The sequence below is a fragment of the Python bivittatus genome, unplaced genomic scaffold, assembly GCF_059951505.1.
Source record: "Python bivittatus isolate LINGU-HERP-01145 unplaced genomic scaffold, Pbiv_v1 ctg000480_np1212, whole genome shotgun sequence".
In the NCBI taxonomy this organism is placed as follows: Eukaryota; Metazoa; Chordata; class Lepidosauria; order Squamata; family Pythonidae; genus Python; species Python bivittatus.
Window position 1 is genome coordinate 36,235,516 of NW_028277075.1, and position 20,141 is coordinate 36,255,656.

Here is a 20,141-nt window from a genome sequence, read left to right on the forward strand (position 1 = left end):
TATACTTACTATAAACAGATGCAGCACTGAACACCAAAATAGTTAATGAGCATTTAAATAAATGGATCATTTAGCTCAAAACGTTTAACATATTTCATAGCATACATGCTTCTTTATTCAGAATAATGTATATTTAAAATTAAAAATTCTGGAAAAATTTTAAGTTCTCTTCCTATACGTCAAACTGGTCTGCTGTATTTTGAAGTCTATATGCATAGGACCCCTTCATGGATCACTGCCTTGTCGTGGTGAAGGGGCTTGCGGAACTCAGTGAAGCCATGAGCTATACCGTGCAGGGCCACCCAAGACGGACAGGTCATGACAGAGTTCTGACAAAATGTGGTCCACTGGAGAAGGAAATGGCAACCCACTCCAGTATCCTTGCCAAGAAAACCCCATGGACAATGTTAAAAGGCTAAAAGATATGACGCCGGAAGATGAGCCCCTCAGGTCGGAAGGTGTCCAATATGCTACTGGGGAAGAGCGGAGGGCAATTGCAAGTAGCTCCAGAAAGAGTGAAGCGGCTGGGCCAAAGCCGAAAGGACGTTCAGCTGTGGATGTATCTGGAAGCGAAAAGAAGGTCCGATGCTGTAAAGAACAATATTGTATAGGTACCTGGAATGTAAGATCTATGAACCAAGGCAAGCTGGATGTGGTCAAACATGAGATGACAAGATTGAACATCGACATCTTGGGAATCAGCGAAATGAAATGGACGGGAATGGGTGAATTTAATTCGGGTGACCATTATATCTACTACTGTGGGCAAGAAACCCTTAGAAGAAATGGAGTTGCACTCATAGTCAATAAGAGAGTCGGAAAGGCAGTAATGGGGTACAACCTCAAAAACGACAGAATGATCTCAGTGCGTATCCAAGGCAAGCCATTCAATATCACAGTCATCCAAGTCTATGCCCCAACCACTGATGCTGAAGAAGCTGAAGTTGACCGCTTCTATGAAGACCTACAACACCTTCTAGAACTAGCACCAAAAGATGTCCTTTTCATCATAGGGGATTGGAATGCTAAAGTAGGAAGTCAAGGAGTAATCGGAATAACAGGCAAGTTTGGCCTTGGGGTACAAAATGAAGCAGGGCAAAGGCTAATAGAGTTCTGTCAAGAGAACAAGCTAGTCATAGCAAACACTCTTTTCCAACAACACAAGAGGCGACTCTACACATGGACATCACCAGATGGTCAATACCGAAACCAGATTGATTATACACTTTGCAGCCAAAGATGGAGAAGCTCTATACAGACAGCAAAAACAAGACCAGGAGCTGACTGTGGCTCAGATCATGAGCTTCTTACTGCAAAATTTAGGCTTAAATTGAAGAATATAGGGAAAACCACTAGACCACTCAGTTATGACTTAGATCATATTCCTTGTGAGTACAGAGTGAAGGTAATGAATAGATTTAGAGGATTAGATTTGGTAGACAGAGTGCCTGAAGAACTATGGACGGAGGTCTGTAACATTGTACAGGAGGCAGCAACTAAAACCATCCCAAAGAAAAAGAAATGTAAGAAAGCAAAATGGCTGTCTGATGAGGCTTTACAAATAGCTGTGGAAAGAAGGAATGCGAAAAGCAAGGGTGAAAGGGAAAGATATAAGCAACTGAATGCAGATTTCCAGAGAATAGCAAGGAGAGATAAGAAGGCCTTCTTAAATGAACAATGCAAAGAAATTGAGGAAAACAATAGAATGGGGAAGACTAGAGATCTCTACAAGAAAATTGGAGATATGAAAGGAACGTTTAGTGTAAAGATGGGCATGATAAAGGACAAAAAAGGCAGGGACCTAACAGAAGCAGAAGAGATTAAGAAGAGGTGGCAAGAATACACAGAAGAACTATACAAGAAAGATCTTAATGTTCCTGATGTCCACGCTGGTGTGATCACTGACCTTGAGCCAGACATCCTAGAGAGTGAAGTCAAGTGGGCCTTAGGAAGCTTTGCTAACAACAAAGCTAGTGGAGATGACAGTATTCCAGCTGAGTTATTTAAAATACTAAAAGATGATGGTGTTAAAGTGCTGCACTCAATATGCCAGCAAGTTTGGAAAACGCAACAGTGGCCACGGGATTGGAAAAGGTCAGTTTATGTTCCAATTCCAAAGAAGGGCAATGCCAAAGAATGCTCAAACTATCGCACAATTGCACTCATTTCACATGCTAGCAAGGTTATGCTCAAAATCCTACAAGCTAGGCTTCAGCAATACATGAACTGAGAACTACCAGATGTACAAGCTGGGTTTCGAAGAGGCAGAGGAACTAGAGATCAAATCGCCAACATTCGCTGGATCATGGAGAAAGCACCAGAGTTCCAGAAAAATATCTACTTCTGCTTCATTGACTATGCAAAAGCCTTTGATTGTGTGGATCACAACAAACTGTGGCAAATTCTTAAAGAGATGGGAGTACCAGACCACCTTACCTGTCTCCTGAGAAATCTGTATGCGGGCCAAGAAGCAACAGTTAGAACCGGTCATGGAACAACCGATTGGTTCAAAATAGGGAAAGGTGTACGACAAGGCTGTATACTGTCACCCTGCTTATTTAACCTATATGCAGAGTACATCATGAGAAATGCCAGGCTGGAAGAATCACAAGCCGGAATTAAGATTGCAGGGAGAATCATCAACAACCTCAGATATGCGGACGATACCACCCTCATGGCAGAAAGTGAAGAAGAACTAAAGAGCCTCTTGATGAGGGTGAAAGAGGAGAGTGCATAAGCTGGCTTGAAACTCAACATTAAAAAAACTAAGATCATGGCATCTGGACCCATCAATTCCTGGCAAATAGAAGGGGTAGAAATGGAAGCAGTAACAGACTTCATTTATTTGGGCTCCAAGATCACCGCAGATGGAGACTGCAGCCATGAAATTAAAAGACGCTTGCTCCTTGGGAGGAAAGCTATGGCAAGCCTAGATAGTATATTAAAAAGCAGAGACGTCACCTTGCCGACAAAGATCCGCATAGTCAAAGCTATGGTTTTTCCAGTAGTAATGTATGGCTGTGAGAGCTGGACCATAAAGAAGGCTGAGCGCCGAAGAATTGATGCCTTTGAACTGTGGTGCTGGAGAAGACTCTTGAGAGTCCCCTGGACTGCTAGGAGGTCAAACCAGTCAGTCTTAAAGGAAATCAACCCTGATTGCTCATTGGAAGGATCGATAATGAAGCTCAAGCTCAGATACTTTGGTCACCTAATGCGAAGAGAGATCTCTTTGGAGAAGACCCTGATGCTGGGAAAGATTGAAGGCAAAAGGAGAAGAGGATGGCAGAGGATGAGATGGTTAGATAGCATCACTGAAGCAATGAGCATGAAACTGAGCAAACTCAGGGAGGCAGTGAAGGACAGGAAGGCCTGGCGCAATATGGTTCATGGGGTCACGAAGAGTCGGACACAACTTAACGACTAAACAACAACAAATATGCATAGGAAATATTTTGCAGAAGTCAGATGTTTTATAGACACACAATGTATACAGTATGTTTATAAAACACACATTACCCTTTGCTGAAAGGAAGACCTAGAACTTGCTGGGATGTGGCATCCCATCCTAAGCTACTAGATGATCTTACAGGTTCCTCTGATGTGTTCAAAGCAAGTTGTAAAAACATATCTGCTAATCATAAGCAAAATTATTTTTTGAATGAAGTGTCATAGAATTAGAATTGGGATTCATTTAAAACTAAAGCTTCTATCAGAACTCTGTTAACTTCAAGATGCATACATGTAAAATTATGAAAGCCAATTTGAATATGTGGACCAGTCTTCCCAAGCTTGATATGAGAATTTTCATCCTGGGTCATCTACCCTTCATAAGACGTTGACTGAGTTACACTCTCAGGGTCACACTGGGTGGGAATTCTAGGAGTTATATGGGTAGTCCTCACTTAGCAACTGCCTCATACAGTGACTGTTCACAGCTGGGATGGTGCTGAAAGAGCAACTGTGTGAACAATGCCTGCATTTACGACCTTTGCAGTGTCTCTCTCAGTCATATGTTCGCCATTACAGTCAGTCAGAATGTGTTGTTCTGTGTAAAATTGTAAGCACAGTCGCAGTCATGTGATTTTTCATTTAGCGACCGCTTTGCTTAGCAACCATGTTGCCAGTCCCAATTGTGGTTGCTAAACAAGGACTACCTGTAGACCATCACATCTAGACAGCATCAGGACAATGAAGGATGATCTGAACCATGTAACTTCAATTACATATAAGAAAAAAATGTCCTATTTTTGTCTGCAGAGAGCTTTCAATGGTGATGAAGCATGCCCTAAGTCTGTACTTCTGCTTAATAAACACTTAGGATATTGAAGAACTCATGTGTAGATTATTTGTTGGCTGCTCTGAAACAAACTAAAATTTCAAAGCAGTGTTGACTCTAGTTAGTCCTTAGGAGAATGCAAGGATGGTAGATTTGGGGGTGGGGGGAATCCTGGAGGAAAGCAATGTGAACCTCATCCATTGTTTTTTAAAAAAAACCCTACATGGATGTGTTTGTAAGGTCACCTGCAGTCAAGCTTGACTATTAGAAAACATTACTACTTAAATTCAGCCTCATGAAGGCAGGGGAAAGACAAGTTCTACAGTAATGATACACAACCAATATTTTGAAGTCCCAGGGATCTTGGCAACTGAACAACTGCCTCCGTCAACTATTCATGAGCAGCTGAACAAATTTTCCATTAGACTTTCAGACTGCATTTGAAAACAGAAACCAAGTTTAGAAAAGTTTGAAACTAGTTAGGCCTAAATGAACTTAAAAGTTATATTGGAGACTTTTTCAGCATTCTAAATTACATTATTTACTAATGGAACCAGACATGCACTCACACTAGGCTATGTTCTCATCACAGCACTGCAGATACGAATATCACCATATTTTTTGAAAGCAACTCTCATAGTTTTTTTCCAGCAAAGGGGTGCTATCAGAGAGGCAAGTCCACAAAGCTCAACTAGCATTCTGATCCAAAAGCTTGGTCTGGCATTGATTGATTGGTTATGTGCCATCAAATCAAATCTCAGGGACTATATTGATAGACCTTCTCCAGACTGATCTGTCCCCAACCTGGCCTTTCAGATCTCTCAAAAGATATTGTTGTAATCAAGTCCATCCACCTTGCCGCTGGTCATCCTCTTTTTCTCTATTTTTCATTGTGTTATGGATTTCTCAAGGGAGCTGACTGTATGCATAATGTGTTCAATCTGAAACTGGTCATTTGTGCCTCAACTGAGAACTCTGGATTGATTTATTCTGCAATATATTGTTTGTTTTCTTGGCTGTCCATAGTATTCTCAGGAGTCTTCTCCAACACCAAAGTTCAAGCATCAAGACTCTTTATTGCTGACAGTCAATCCAAAAAGGCAGAGGATTTTGGCCTTTGGATTTTTAGGGGAGGTAGATCAAGGGAGGTGTGATGGTAAAAAGTTTAGGAACCCCTGGCATATGAGCTAAATAAATCAGGAGAGAGTATGCAGTGTTGTCTCACTCCTTTGCCAACCTGAAGCCAATCTGTTTCACAATGTTCTATCCAGACCATGGCTTCCTGTCCAGTGTAGAGATTTCATATGAAGACAATGAGATATTTTGGGATTCCCATTTCCCTAAGCATACTCCTAAACTTGACATGGTCAACACAATCAAAGGCTTTTCTATAATCAATGAAGAATATAGTGTCTTCTTTTTGGTATTTGGATTTCTCAGTTATCCAGCATGCATTAGCAATGATGTCTCTTATTCCTTGGCCTTTTCTAAAGCCAGCTTGGACATCTGGCACTTCCCTTTCGATGCAGGGCTGTAATTTTGAATGATCCTAAGCATTATATTGCTAGCATGTGAAATTAAGGATATTGTATAATAGTTTATACGCTGTTAAGTCTCCTTTCTTTGAAACTGGAATGTAGATTGAATTCTTCCAATCTCTTAGCCACCATGTCATTCTCCAGATTTGTTGGCATAGCTTGGTTAGAACTTTCACTGATTCTTCTTCTGTTGATTGCCATAATTTCTGTGGTTATTCCATCATTTCCTGTAGCCTTCCAACCTAGTAATGATGGAGTGCTGATCTAACTCCATCTTCTAATACTAGAAGTTCTTGTTAAGTAGGGAATATCTTCTAAGGTATCTTGGACATTGATGTCTCTACTGTACAGAATTTCAATATACTCCTTCCTTCTCTGTTTGGTCGTCTTTGAATCAGTTAGTATTTGTCCATAGGCATCCCTCAGCATGCCAATTTGAGGTTGGAACCTCCTTCTTTTCAAAAATTTTCCTTTTTTTCCCGTGTCTGTTTCTATCTTTGGTGTCTTTACAGATATTATTGTAATAGTGTTTCTTGTCTCTTCTATAAAGTCTCTGAAATTCTTTATTCAGTTTCTTCCCGAGATTTTTGTCTTTCTTAAATCTGACTTCTCTTTTTGGCAATTTCCACTATCTGTTCTGACACCCAATTTGGTTTCTTTCTTTTTGGCTTTTGCCAGTCTCTTTAACTTCATCCTTAACAGCTTCTTTGATTTCATTCCACAGTTCCTCCTGTTCCTATATCCAATGTTCTCCTTGAAAGGTAGACATATGCTCAAGGCATACAGGTAGTCCTTGCTTACTAACAGTAATTGGGCCCAGGAACTCCATCACTAAGCAATGTGGTTGTAAGGCACAGTGTCACATGACTGTGCTGACTTACAACAGCAGTTCCAGCAGTCCCAGTTACCATTGTTAGGCAAATCCTGCATGGTTGCAGCATCCCTCAATCATGTGATCGCTATTTCAACCACCTGCTGGCTTTCCCATTGACTTTGCTTGTCAGAAGCCAGTAGTGAAGGTCGCAAATGGTGATCATGTGACTGCAGGACACTGCAATGTTGTAACTGCAAGCCAGTTGCCAAGCGCCTGAATTGCGATCACATGAATGTGGGGACGCTGCAACAACTGCAACTACAAGGACCCACCGTTAAGTTCCCCTCATTCAGCACCATTGTAACTTCAGTTGCTGAATGAGTGGATGTTAAGCAAGGACTACCTGTATTGTAGAAAGTGCTTTGCTATTATAATTGAGCTCTTTTACCTCCTTGCACCAGTAGTATAGTCAACTTGATTTCTGTGTGCTCCATCTAGTGATGTCCATGTATGTAGGTGTCAGTTTCTATTGCTTGAAGAATGCATTAGCAATTAAAAAATCACTGGATTAGCAGATAAGTCATTCTCTTGTTTCATTTCTGTTTTTTAGCCCTTAGAGCCCAATCATGTTTTCCTCCTTATTATTTTCAACTTTGGTATTCCAGTCTCAAGCTACAGGCAGCATATCTTACTATTTCAAACCAAACTTTGATTATAAACCTCACCAACCAGCAGTTTTCTTGGCAAGATTTTTCAGAAGCAGTTTGCCACTGCTTCCTTCCTAGGGTTAAAATGGCCCAAAGTCACCCAGCTGGCTACCATACCTAAGGCAGAACTAGCACTCATTCTCCTGGTTTCTAGCCTGGTGCCTTAACCACTACAAAAATAAATGACTGATATTAAGCCTCAATGAATTTCAGCGTAACAGCTAAACATTAATACAAGCTACTTGCTGCTTTATGTACCTCTCCAATCAGCTACTCCTCCGTCATCTACTATACAATATCCCCATCCTCCTCATAATGGGAAATCACTACAATTAAGGCAGGATATTTTCCAGCCTCATCCAGAAATGGCAGCAAAAAAACCCATGTTCAGACTATGCACCCTATCACTGAGCTATTGCCAATGCATCCCACCCTATCCCAACACAGTTCATCAATGCTATTAGGACTATGAACTGGTTAATAACGGCTTGCGGACTGGGTTTATGTGCTGCCCACCTGTGGTTTTAGGTATGTGGACAGAAAGAGCTGTATTATATTATGCATTTAAAGTATTTAAAATATGTTGTTTCTACTGGATTACATTCCAGCTTTATAAACTCACAGGCAGAGGCTTCTTCCTCATCTCAAACATCCGGGTGGCACCAAAGCTAAGCGACGCAATTATGGGGTTTTTTCCCAGTGTAGGTTCATCATCACTATGCCAATCAACACTGTCCTTTTCATTTCGGTAGAGGTTACAGAGTAGGGAGTTGAAGGTGTTCTTAGTGAAATCTTCTATGAGATCCTTCAACATGGCCAGTAGTGGGTGCCACTGAAAACAGAGCAAAAAAAAAAAAGGTAAACATCACAAGTTGTCACAAACATCAATGCCCAGTAGATCAAATAGCTTATTACCACAAAGTCTGCTTCCAACTCTGTTAACACTAGCTTGAAAAATAAGGAAAATTATTGTACCTGGAACCTAAACTTGTGTTCACTATTTTAAGCACAATGAAATAAGACTTTCTCATCTTATGTATGTAGGAACATGAAGCAGTTAAGTGGTTGCAAACCCTTAAGAAAGTGGGCAGTTTATCAATATTTCTATGAGACAGACTAGGAAGTAAAAAAAAAATCCCAGAAGAACAGCAAACCATGTTTGTACTACTGCCAAGAAAACTATATGGACATATGCATGCAACTGGCAGGAGTGTTTCTCGGTGCCATTCAAGGCGCTGATGATCACATTTAAAATCCTACATGGACTGGGGCCAGACCATCGTTGGGTCCATTTAGAATTTGCCTTCCCAAGATGTCCCTGTAGAGAGAAATTTCCACCACTTGCAAGGTGGATGAGAGGGGACTCTGAGGGAAGCATTCTCTGTGGGAGTTCCCTCCTGTGGAATGGCCTCCCACCAGATATAAGAACCCTACCCTCACTTCTAACGTTTAGGAAGCTCTCAATAACGTCCCTTTCCCAATGTACATTTGGGGACTGAGGTGAAAAAGGGGGACATATCTGATGAATCCAGGTGTTTTGATGGTGCAAGATGTCATGGCTTACAAGGCAGTCACTAAGTGAGGACTCCCTATAATTTGTTAAATATTCACCTGGTTGCAGGTGCATATCTGAATCACAAAAATTAAATCAGTTACAAACCTGCTTAACTGGCATGCTGCCTAATTCACTGTCCATGGGAATTATAGTTATGATAAATTCAACATTGTTAATAAAATTTCTAGAATTGCCTCAATGGTTTAACACCCAGGGCTGTTGGGTTTTTTTCCCTTAGCAAACCATGGCATAAATCTGAATTAAAGTTGCAATTATCACTGCTATTGATAGGTAAACCAGTGTTAATTTCTTCCTTCAATTCTAATTGAAGTAATGAAAAAATATTGTATCATTTGATTATGAGGCATGAAGAGTAACAGTGACTTTTACTCTGCTCTTTTCCAATACTGCCCTCCAGTGTTTGATAAATGCAAGATTTTGTTTTTTTTCTTTCACAGCAGAATTTTCCATCACTGAACAGAGATTTGTACAAGGCAACGGGCATTTTTCTATATCCTTGGAGTAAGAGTAAGACAGCTTATTTTAGAAAAAGGTATAAGATCAACACGTTTTAAAGTACATATTAGGTCTTACAAAAAACTCATAGGCTATGCCTCTGAGTCAAGGGTTGAGAAGTGATACCTAATTAAGCAGAGGAACAAGAAGAGGAAAGGCTGAAAATTGAAAATGAGACTCAAGCAAATCACATGAAATTCTCTGTGAGTGCAGTCCACTGCCCAAACTAGATGTTAATGAAATATTCCTTCTCCATGCTCAATTCTCCAATCTAACTGAGCAAGAAGAAGCTTTAGCTATGAAACCAGCACAGCAGATGGAACAAAACAGGTTGAAAGTCCCTATTCTGTAATGCCCTTGACTTGAAAGCTCAATAACTGCATTCCATAACCTCCTCAGCCAGGCACAGTAAGAAAGTATAATTATATTATTGCTGCCAAAACATCCACTCCTTACTTTTTAAAACTTTAACATACCCCCATAGAGGAAGAAAGAACGGTTTGAGGGACAGGAAGAAGAGCTGCTGCCAAGACAACGGTCAGATAAAAGAGGACTAAGTCCAGGGCAGAAATGTAACTTGAGTAAACAACTCAGACAAGACCCTCCCTAGTTGTCACAAAGATAAAAGGAGAGGGAGGCACATTCAGACTTGCAAGATTCTGTTACTATAGCTTTACAATAATAGTAGTACTACCTACATGACCCTGGATTCCTAGTCTAATCTATCTTGAAAAGATGATACATCCCTAGCCCCTTCTGAGATCATGAAGTTTTTAAAGGTCTGGGGGAGCTGAACTGATGATCTATCAGCTTACTTTCTGTTTCAAAGGTAACACTGTGAAGACAGTTGAGCTGCGGTGTAGGGATTTTCCACTGAAGGAAACTCTGTTTTATCCTGCCTCAGGAGATTTACCCCATTCACAATTCTCCACGGTTGCACTAAGAGGTAGCTTTGCTGCTCTCCCTCACTCCCACCCCCTGTATCCAGTGGGGTTTTAATTTTTTCCCCTTGCCTGAAAAGAAATCACAGTGAGGAAAGTGGGGGAGGGGGGCAGGGCAATGGCTAACTATTTTTTGTACACTTTCATTGGTGGAAGTGCTGGCTGGCAACATGAGAGGGCATAGCAGTGGAATATTCCTGCAGAGGACAAGAAGAGAAAGCTTGTAGCTGTGTGTGGAAATGCCTGAAATTCAGATCACCATTGTTACTAGGCCTTTTTATTTTTTTCACTTTAGAAAGGCTTAAGATTCATACATACATCAGGGTTTGCCTGCATTTCAAGCCTGGAATAGGTGTAGGGTAGTTTTCCATACCATGCTGTGAGTCTCGGTTCATCATAAGATTGATCTACAGAAAGAAAATTGGATGCAATAATTATGGCTTCTATGGAAACCAATATTATATGGTTATAAAGTTTCTTAGCATTTGGGGAATAAATGGCTTACTGATGACTCTTAACAATTTTTTTTTCCTTCTCTAGATAAAAAAGCTCAGCAAATGAGACTTTTAATTGGCAATTCATAAGTAATACAGCCAAGAGAAAATTATTCTAGGCTATTTATGCATCAACTATGTCATCTTGCTTGAAATACAAATCTATAGAAGTAAATGTGAGAAGTAACACAAATGCCCCCAAGTGAACCAAGTTCAGACCACATAGCTGTTCTTGCATTACAATAGTTAAATGCTTTGCTAAGGAAACCTATCAGATTCCACAAAGCTGAATGTTGTAATACTCATATCCAAATCCAACAGATAAATAAATAAATAGTTTGTTGGGTAAACAACCAAAGCAGTGTTTCTCAACCTTGGCAAGTTGAAAATGTGTGGACTTCAACTCCCAGAATTCTAGGAATTGAAATCCACACATCTTCAAGTTGTCCAAGTTGAGAAACAATGAACCAAATATATGCCATTGTCAGAACCTGCTCTACCACAGAAGATTTGGTCCCAACTTCATACTGCCTTCTGAAATTCAGTATAAAATCAGGAACAAGCAGACCAGTTCAGAGCTGAAATGACAATGGATCTCCAGCCTCTCAGCAAAAATAATCACCAACAAAATAATCACTCAGCAAAGAAAAATCACCAGCAGATGCACAGACCCTTTCTGAACCTCCTTTAGAGCACGAAAGAACAAGTAATGGTTTGTTTTAGCTATCTCCTTATACTCCTTATACAATTTAGCCCAAAATCTATATGTTAAGTGGAGACTAGAGATGGTGGCAGAGGGCCAGGTACTGTGTTGGCTGCAATTGATTCTACTAGAGTGAGTATGCCAGGAGTTACTGCTGGGCCTGGTGGAAACAGGAGACTGACAGCATAGCTACCGTGTCTAACGTGTGTTCTTTGCCTCCATGGAATTTCATGGAAAAGCTGGTCAAACATCCAGTCTGCTTCACTCAAGGAAATGAAGCCAGGAATCAAATGAATCCTAGAATAAAGAAAAGTCACACTATGCATTGATATTTTCTGATCCATTTCAAAATAAGACATTTCAGGCAGGTTCTGTGTCATTTCTTTCTACCGAGCAAAGAAAACAAGTGGGTTGCTAAGAAAGAGTAGCCGCCCTTCTCTGCACCCAGTACAACAATATAGTGAGTTGCTTTAGAAGTTATCAAGTTCTTCTACCCCCATTTGCTTATTTTTATAGTAGTGTTGGTCAACCTTTTTTAGCCTTTTTATGCTACTAAAACTCTGCTGTCTATTTGTAACCTTCACAGGGCAACAATTTTTGAACCAAGGTACCTCAAATAGGCTAACTTAAAGAATGCATCCAAAATCCAGGACCCATTACTCCTGCGGGATTGAAATTTGGCAAAGTTGTGGCCACTTCAGGGCTGCTGCAGTCACGGGATCGTCATTTCCAGTGCTCCCTGACAGATTCCCACAAGTCAATGGGGAAGCCAGCAGGAAGTCAGAAGTCACTCCTGCTCCCACTGCTTTTTTGCCCTTCTGTTTCTCTGTTTAGGTAAGGAATATCTCTGAAATGTGAACCCAACAGGTCACAGGTTGCCTAGTTCTTTTCTTGTACCTTACCTGGAGGACGAAGGGGATGGTCTCATGTCATCAAAGCTGACTGAACTGAAATTTTAAAAATTATTTTACCCTGAGGTTAAAAGCACATATTCTGCTCTTAACCATCACCCCTCACCTACTACTATTCTTCACCCTTGTCCATGTGGATGGAGGTTTGGGGGCTGCAAATAACATGAAGGTTTGAGGCTTCCTACCCATTATTTAAGAATGTAAATAACTACAACATTGGATTTACAATGCAGTCAGTCTGAAATTCTAATCCTTTTCATTCCATCTATCTCGGTAACATAAGGCCAACATCCGATACACTGACACACCTTTAAATACAACCCTTATCCTATGACATGTATCATCAAAGAAGAATGCAGAGGAGGACTAGAAGTGCCAAGGTGCACAAAACAATAGCTTGGAAGAGAATTTTGCCATATGATCAGACAACAGCAGGCCATGACTGTGGAAGACGTCTGCACACTCAAGAAGCAGTGGACCCCATCCATGAAAGAAACAAGCCCAGGAGGATTATATTCCTAAATGCTTGCCATAGAGGCTAACTACAGAAGATTTCTCCCTCAGATAGGTATGAACGTGGAATCATTCTCTTCTCAGAGACTAGTATCTTGAAATGATATAGAAGAAGCAGTAAGGGGCAGGTTGAGATGAGACCAAGAGCTGAAAACTGAGTGAGACAATGCACTGAAAAGTCTGTTGCTCCTCAGGCTACCTCATAAGTAGTCAGGAGTAGAGATATGCAAAGTTTTAACAATTCAAAATGTTTTGAGTTTTAAATGGGCTGTTCTGACCTTACCAAAGTGTTCTAATACTATTCTGATCATTCTGAAAATGTTGTGAACTAATAACGGCTTTGATTTAAAAACAGATATATTTTGGATATGTTCTACTTTGTTTCTGGTCTGTTGTTTGGTCAATTCAGTGGATGACTTATGCTGGAAAAATGATTGGGAAAGTATTGTTAATTCTCCCGGACTTCTCAGTAACCTTCAATATCATTGCCCATAGTATCACAGTGAGCCAATGATAGTGGCCAAAGCAGGATTGAAGGCATAATGCTACAGTGTTCCAGGTCATTCAGGAGAGCCATATGCAAATGGTAGATTCTCTGAAGCAGATTAGAGGTCAGTGAGGCTATATGAGTCAAACGTGCTCACAGTTTTATGTAGTTTGGATCTAGTGGTAGTACCAATTCATTTATTGTTAACTTTATATATTTCTTAAATGCAGATCTGGAATCTCATGTAATACATTTTGAATCATTTTGGTTCTCATATAGATAGCATGACTAAAAGCAATAAACTGAATACAGAGATTACTTTTTCTGAACACAAGTCTTCTGTAAGTGAAAGGGGCTCTCCGCTCATTTAATGTAAGTTTTTCTTCATTAGAAAAGAAAAATTAAGTTCAATAATGTCCTTTCATTAGCACAGAATTTCTTGTACATCAAGGAGAAGGTGTGGTTTGGGGAAGGGATAAGGCTCTATGTTCTCCAAACAAAAAGTCTACAGGTAAGTCCCCAACCCCCACAAGCAGAGATATTTCTTCCTCTAATAGCATTCTTTGGATCCATCAGAAAAAGATTAAGTAAGTAAGATACAAGATTTAGTAAGCAAGGCAGAAGAAATACTCAAGCTAATTGTCAGTCTAAGAGAGCTACAGCTATTTCCCACATTACAAAGAGCTGGTATGGTAGATAAGATGTTGGACTAAGATTGGGGAGACCCACTTTCAAATCTACCCTTTGCCATAGAAAGTCACAGGATGTTTTTGAGCCACTCTCTCTCTCTCAGCTTACATTACCTCACAGGATTCCTGTTGTGGGTGTGCAATAAGGGGAAATCCCCATGTAGGTTGCCTTCTGCTCTTGAAAGAAAGTCAGGATATAAATCTAACAAATAAATACATTAAATTGTTGGAAGGTGTGATGGAATGGAATTATGAAGGCCAAGTTCATAGGACCTCATGGGAAGATTGATGTCAGGCCCAGCCCAAGGAACTCCAAGAGACAATGCCAATTCAGTCCAGCTATGTTTATTAGCTACAACCTTTAGCAAGAATCTTCCCAGACTAAAACCCCAGTTCCCAAAGTCCTCCAGCCACAACAGTGTGGCTGTTCCTCAGGGAGGTGCCAGTCTCATCCTCTTATCCTCCCATGAGGTTCTGGTGAGCTAAGAAAATGTTTGTCTCCCTGAACGTGGCCTTCATAATTCCATTCCATCACAGAAGGTAATTGATAGGAATGGTCTTGACCCAATGATACTTTTCAGCTAGAGGAAGATTTAGTAAAGACAGCTTTAAAAAACAGTTAACTATATAGTAGACTCTATAGTAGGCTCTATAGTAGACAGATACCTTATGTCAGAAAAGAAAGCTAATATGGATGTTATTAGAACAAGTGCCTGTGAGTAAAGATAAAAGAATGTTCATAGCTTGGGTGAAAGTTAAGAAAAATGTAATTGTTAATAATTTTCTAAAGAATACCATGGTCTTCCACGTCTGTTTGTCCTTTACAAAAACATCTTTGCTATAGTTCCTTAATATTCAGATTGATTCAGATACTGGAACATACCCTTACTGCAGTATCCTGCAAGAACACACACACACACAAAGTATTAGATACTTACTTTGATACTCCTGAGGGCAATGTGCTGATCTCATATAGACCCTGTTTCCTGCAGCAGAGGGGTAAAAATCCATCATGGTTGGGTAGACATAAAAGGTTCAAACTATTAATCAGGGTTAGGGAAATAAAATTTACCAAATCTATGGGATGTGGGAGTAAAAACATGTTAAGAGCCACAAAGCCTAATGGATCAAGAAATATTAAAATGATTGGAAATACTTACTCTATTAATCTGGGTTCTGGGACTTTGCATACAACCTAAGGATTAAAAAAAACTCACATTTTTATAAAGTATGTATATTCGTGCTGTTACAATTAAAAAGGGACAAAGAACTGTTAATATTCTGAGCATGTTTAAGTTTCCCAGTGCTACTTTGTATTACTAAATCATGTTTAAAATTGTATTTTTAATTATTTTTATATAACTACCTTGAGATGGGAAACACTATAGATCATGATGCAAATTATCTAAATAGGATAAATAGGTAGATTATCAGGTTTTGGCAATTAAACATAAAGAGTACTAATTTACAGGGGGGGGTGGGGTAAAAAATAAAAATCATATATTTTGTAACCAAAGTGACAAATATTGCTGAACATTCCAATAATAATTGTTTAGTTATGCTGTCCTATGATGCTGATAATGCATCTGAGTTGGGAGTTATTTTTTAAAACAATGCACATAAGGAACATTAAAATGTGCTTGTTATGTGTTCAGACAGTCTTATATATATATCAACAAAGCAAGGACAATATAATACAATATTTTTACCTCTTCAGGTGCTTTAAAAACAAATTGTCTTTTGGATGGATCTGCCTCTCTTTGGAACCTGGATGGTGCTGAATTGGCAAATGCTTGATTTCTAGCACTGGGATCTCTAAAAGCTAATATAAAAAGGAACAGTTTCAACCAAACTAGATAACAAGAAATTTCCTATTTTCAATGTTACTTAGTAATTATATTTTCACCACCAAGAGTGCATTCACACACACTGGTAACATTTTATCCCTGGGTGTCTCTACTTCAGGAACTGTGATTTTCATCAAAGGGCTCAGAGATTTGGGAGCACTTATTCTTTTATGCAGAGCCCTCACGTATTAAGTACTTTGAGAAACTGACATTAAAATTAATACAATCTAAAATCAAGTTTATTATTTTTTCATGCTATTCTTCCTAGAAAATATATGCACGGAGACTTTCAGACGGGCTCAAATAAGTATGTGGTTTCACTTCCTTTATGCTATTCATGAAGAAATCTATACTTTTGAGTTGAAATTAAATTTTTATAGTTCTTCCAATAAAATCTATCATATGAAGCTCTGGTGTTTTTTTTTCCTTCCCTAAATAGCATTTAAAAAGCTTACATTGCAATCCTATATTTTAACTAGCAGTAAGCTTCAATGTTAAATAGGATTTATTTCTGAGTGACCATGCATACAATTAGGCTGAAGTGGCCTTTACTGAGCTGTTCAATTATTTGGGTCACTGGGGAAAATACAACATTAATGTGTCATACTTAATAAACAAACATTTGAAAAATCCTAGATTAAATCTCCCATTTAGAACAATCAAAATTCTTCTGTTCAAAAGTTTCTAAGAACCCAGATCAATGACCGCTTAGGCTAAGAAGCTGTTTCTAGAGCCATCATTCTAAAGATCTTAGGGAGGCAATTAAAGGCCTTATTCTCCCAGCCCCCCTTCAGCTGAAGTGATTTAATTGTTTTAAATATTATTTTATTTACAGAAATGGGAAGCTAGCATGTTTCAAACGAACTACTAGCCTCAGCCAAAACCTGCCTCTAAATTTGAGGTATTTCTGCTCTATGAGTATTTTCCACTAAATGTTGTCAGATGCAATGTCAGTGGAACATAATACTAAGTTTAGTTTAAACGCCAATCATTGTAAGGATTGTACTGAAGCCAAGAGCCTTGTTCTCACACAAATCCTAAGGATCAAAAAGCAAAATCCCTTGTGCCATTAGTACACATGTTCAAAAAACTAAGATCATGCAATCCTTTAGTGGTCTGAGGGGCCAAAGAAATGGCTGTTCTAAACAGCTGATCCCCAAGGCTGGGTCAACAGTCAATAGAGAGCTGACTTGGAGAGAAAATTAACTATATAAGAGTAGCAGCTGATAGAGGAAGTTAGATCAGAAGAAGTCACTTGTAGTGAGCTACTTCAGAGACCCAAGGAACAGCAAAGAGCACTGTTTTCCAACCTTGGCAGCTTGAAGATGTGTGTATTTCAACTCCCCAGAATGGCTGGCTGGGGAATTCTGGGAGTTGAAGTCCATACATCTTCAAGCTGCCAAGGGTGGCCAGGGAATTCTGGAAGTTCACACATTCAGAATTCCACAGAATTCAGAATTCAGAAGTCCACACATCTTCAAGCTGCCAAGGTTGAAAAACACTGGCATAGAGGAACCCCTTCTGCAGTAGTTATAGGTAGGAGGAGATATCTGTGAATTGGCAGTAGTGTTCCTGCAAGGCAGCAACTTTTCATGTAGTTTGTTTATATACTTTAGAATAAAAGACAGCATTTACCTGTACATGGGGTCATTCTGCTATTTCCCTGGCTAGCCCAGCCACCCTGGACTCTGGCTCTCTGCCTTTTATCTTCCATTATTCTTCTTTACCAGCCTTTGTTGTACTGTAAAGGGTTTAACACTCCTAAATCACACACATGTTTATTACAGCCCTAAGGCCAGATACAATCAAAATATATAACAGTAACCATCTTACATTTATGTATATATATCGAACAAAAGAATTAATATTTAATCTAAAATTAAAATAAAAGTACTAAAAAATATCAAAGTAAAATACTATGTTATGAAGTTTTAAATCTAAATAATGGTGGAGCATACTGCGCAGATGGTAGCACAAAACTGGGCAACTTGGGAGGATATTTTCGGATCCCTGTCCAAAAGGAGTAACATTAAATAGAAATCACATTCCCTGCCAGGAAATCTCTTCACTATCAGGTATATAAATATCTGTCTAGAGTCCTTATATAGGGAACAGTATAATAACATATGGCTAAGTGTTTATATTGAGCCATCTCCACACGGACATAATCGAAGGTGCACTGGAGTACCCTTAAAACATCCAAATAGCACTGCTGAGGGCAGTGCATCCAGTCTGGCTAAGGTGAAAGCTTTATGAAATTTCAAAATTGTGATAGATAAATAAGAAGCTGGAACAAGCCCGTTTGGTAGAAAATGACAAATATTGGGGTGTAGCACCTACCTTATATTTGCTTGTAGATTTATATCCCAGATACTGTCAAGTCTACAATGATAAAGCTCCTTTATTGGATGGTACATGCAGCTCTAAGCAAAGCATTGCTAAAACTAAAGCCTGTGTAATTTTTCCTCTACTTTTACCCCTTCTGCCCCCCTTCTACTTTGGCGCCTGCTTTCTTTCTTACCAAGTCGTGGCCTTGTAAATTCCTCACCCTGATAACACGCTTCTTCCTGGCCTTCAAGATGACACCGGTTTTGTCTTCGTTTATTCCCCCCCCCCTTTGTTACAATTGGCAGAATCAAAGCAAGCAAACTAAGCACACCTAGTAATTACTATCTCTAATAAAACAACTCTCTTTTGACTAAACATTTGATTGATGTAGGTTCTGACAGATACATTGTTTAAGGGCTACTCCTAAATCAAAATATAAACAATATCAGCACACTGCTAAACAACTTAGATCTTAGCACCTGCTGCTTTTGGAGAAGAATGTAATAAAGTATAATGTATGAGCAGAAAACACAGAAGAAAGGCTCACTACACATTGTTGGGAAACAAAGTCTCTAATATTGCCTTATTGACAACAATAGAAAGACAGGTAAGAAACTAACTTCTGAAATGTAGCAGCACCCAGTTCAATGATCTTGCACAGTTACATAGGAACAAGTCTGGTTAACACCAGAAAGCTTCATTTCGGTTTTCCCTAACCAGGGGACTTCAAGATGTGGAACAGAACCCTTAGAACGTCTGTCTGAGAAGGCCAACAGCCACCCTGAGCAAGGTAGGCCCAAGGACATCCTGTTAGGGAAGCAGCCTCAGATCTACATTGGAGCTAACATGCAGAGTAACATTCCAGATTGAACTGGACCGTGCTCCATATGCGCTGGACCAACCCCCTTCTACCACACCAGCCAAGAGTTATGGGAACTGAGATTCAACATATCCTGAGGTCACTTATTTGGAAAAACGGGAGCGGCGAGAGGGAATAACAGAAAAGGCCTAGATCTAAGGAATGTCTTTCTCCTCTCCTCTCCTCTCCTCTCCTCTCCATTTCCATCCCACCGCCAGACCCAAAGCACGAGCACTAAAATTCTCCAGGCTTTCGCAAAGCTTAACTCCAATTCTTAGGGTTTCTCCATTAAACCTGTCTCTTTCCTCCAGTCCGTCCTCCCCACTTTTTTTTTCCCGCAGCGCTGGCGGACAACAGATCTACTCACCCCAGTACGCCGCGAACAACTACACCTAGGCGACCTCCAACAACGGGGAAAGCCCTCCGGCCCACCTGCGCGCGCACTTTCCGAAAGACACGCCTTTTTCTCTACGGCACAGATTAATCAGAACGGGCGAGTTCCTCGCGCGTTATCCATTGGGCAACATGACATTCTTCACCCCGCCCACCGCTACGTGTCTTCTCCGCCCCGGTCTGCGGATCGGAGTGGTAGGAGCGGGAGGGGAGCGCTGCGTCTCGTTCCCTTGAAAGTTCTTGGGGACGGGATTCAGCGGAGCGGCCTTGGGATGCTTGTTCGAAGATGCTTCTGGGTCGCCACCTCTTTTATTTCAGGGGCCAGCAGATGGCTGGATTGCCCACAGCAGGATCTGAGTGGGGGAGTCTCCGCCGGCTGCCCTCCCTTAGCAACTGGCATTCTGAGTTGAGGTGCTTTTGAGCTGGGCGACAGGCTGCAGAGTTTTACTCCCAAGCCTTCCTCAGTGGCATTAGGGAGTTTCACATTTTTGGATTTAAAATTATAAAGATTTGGACTTTATTTTGACCCGCTTTTACGGTTCTCCTAGAGATTAATTGTGCGTGGAACTC

At 40.1% G+C, this 20,141-nt stretch overlaps 1 protein-coding gene across 3 annotated transcripts in view; it reads right to left on the minus strand.

Annotated features, from left to right (window-relative positions):
* The window catches only part of ALKBH3 (alkB homolog 3, alpha-ketoglutarate dependent dioxygenase), a 37,508-nt gene extending 17,819 nt beyond the window's left edge, over positions 1–19,689 (minus strand). The window contains exons 1-10 of one of the 3 annotated variants that reach the window (XM_088145761.1): positions 19,546–19,689; positions 18,332–18,373; positions 17,627–17,732; positions 15,854–15,966; positions 15,305–15,339; positions 15,083–15,130; positions 11,738–11,841; positions 10,666–10,754; positions 7,958–8,167; positions 176–563 (exon numbers count right to left, since the gene is read on the minus strand). In XM_088145761.1, coding sequence (XP_088001887.1) covers positions 471–563; positions 7,958–8,167; positions 10,666–10,754; positions 11,738–11,841; positions 15,083–15,130; positions 15,305–15,339; positions 15,854–15,966; positions 17,627–17,705 — 771 coding nt within the window. In that variant the 5' untranslated portion in view covers positions 17,706–17,732; positions 18,332–18,373; positions 19,546–19,689 and the 3' untranslated portion in view covers positions 176–470. Of the gene's footprint in view, positions 1–175; positions 564–7,957; positions 8,168–10,665; positions 10,755–11,737; positions 11,842–15,082; positions 15,131–15,304; positions 15,340–15,853; positions 15,967–17,626; positions 17,753–18,331; positions 18,374–19,545 lie in introns of those variants that run through there. The other 2 variants (XM_088145759.1, XM_088145760.1) reach the window with 2 other exon arrangements.
* Between the last annotated feature and the right edge of the window lie 452 nt (positions 19,690–20,141).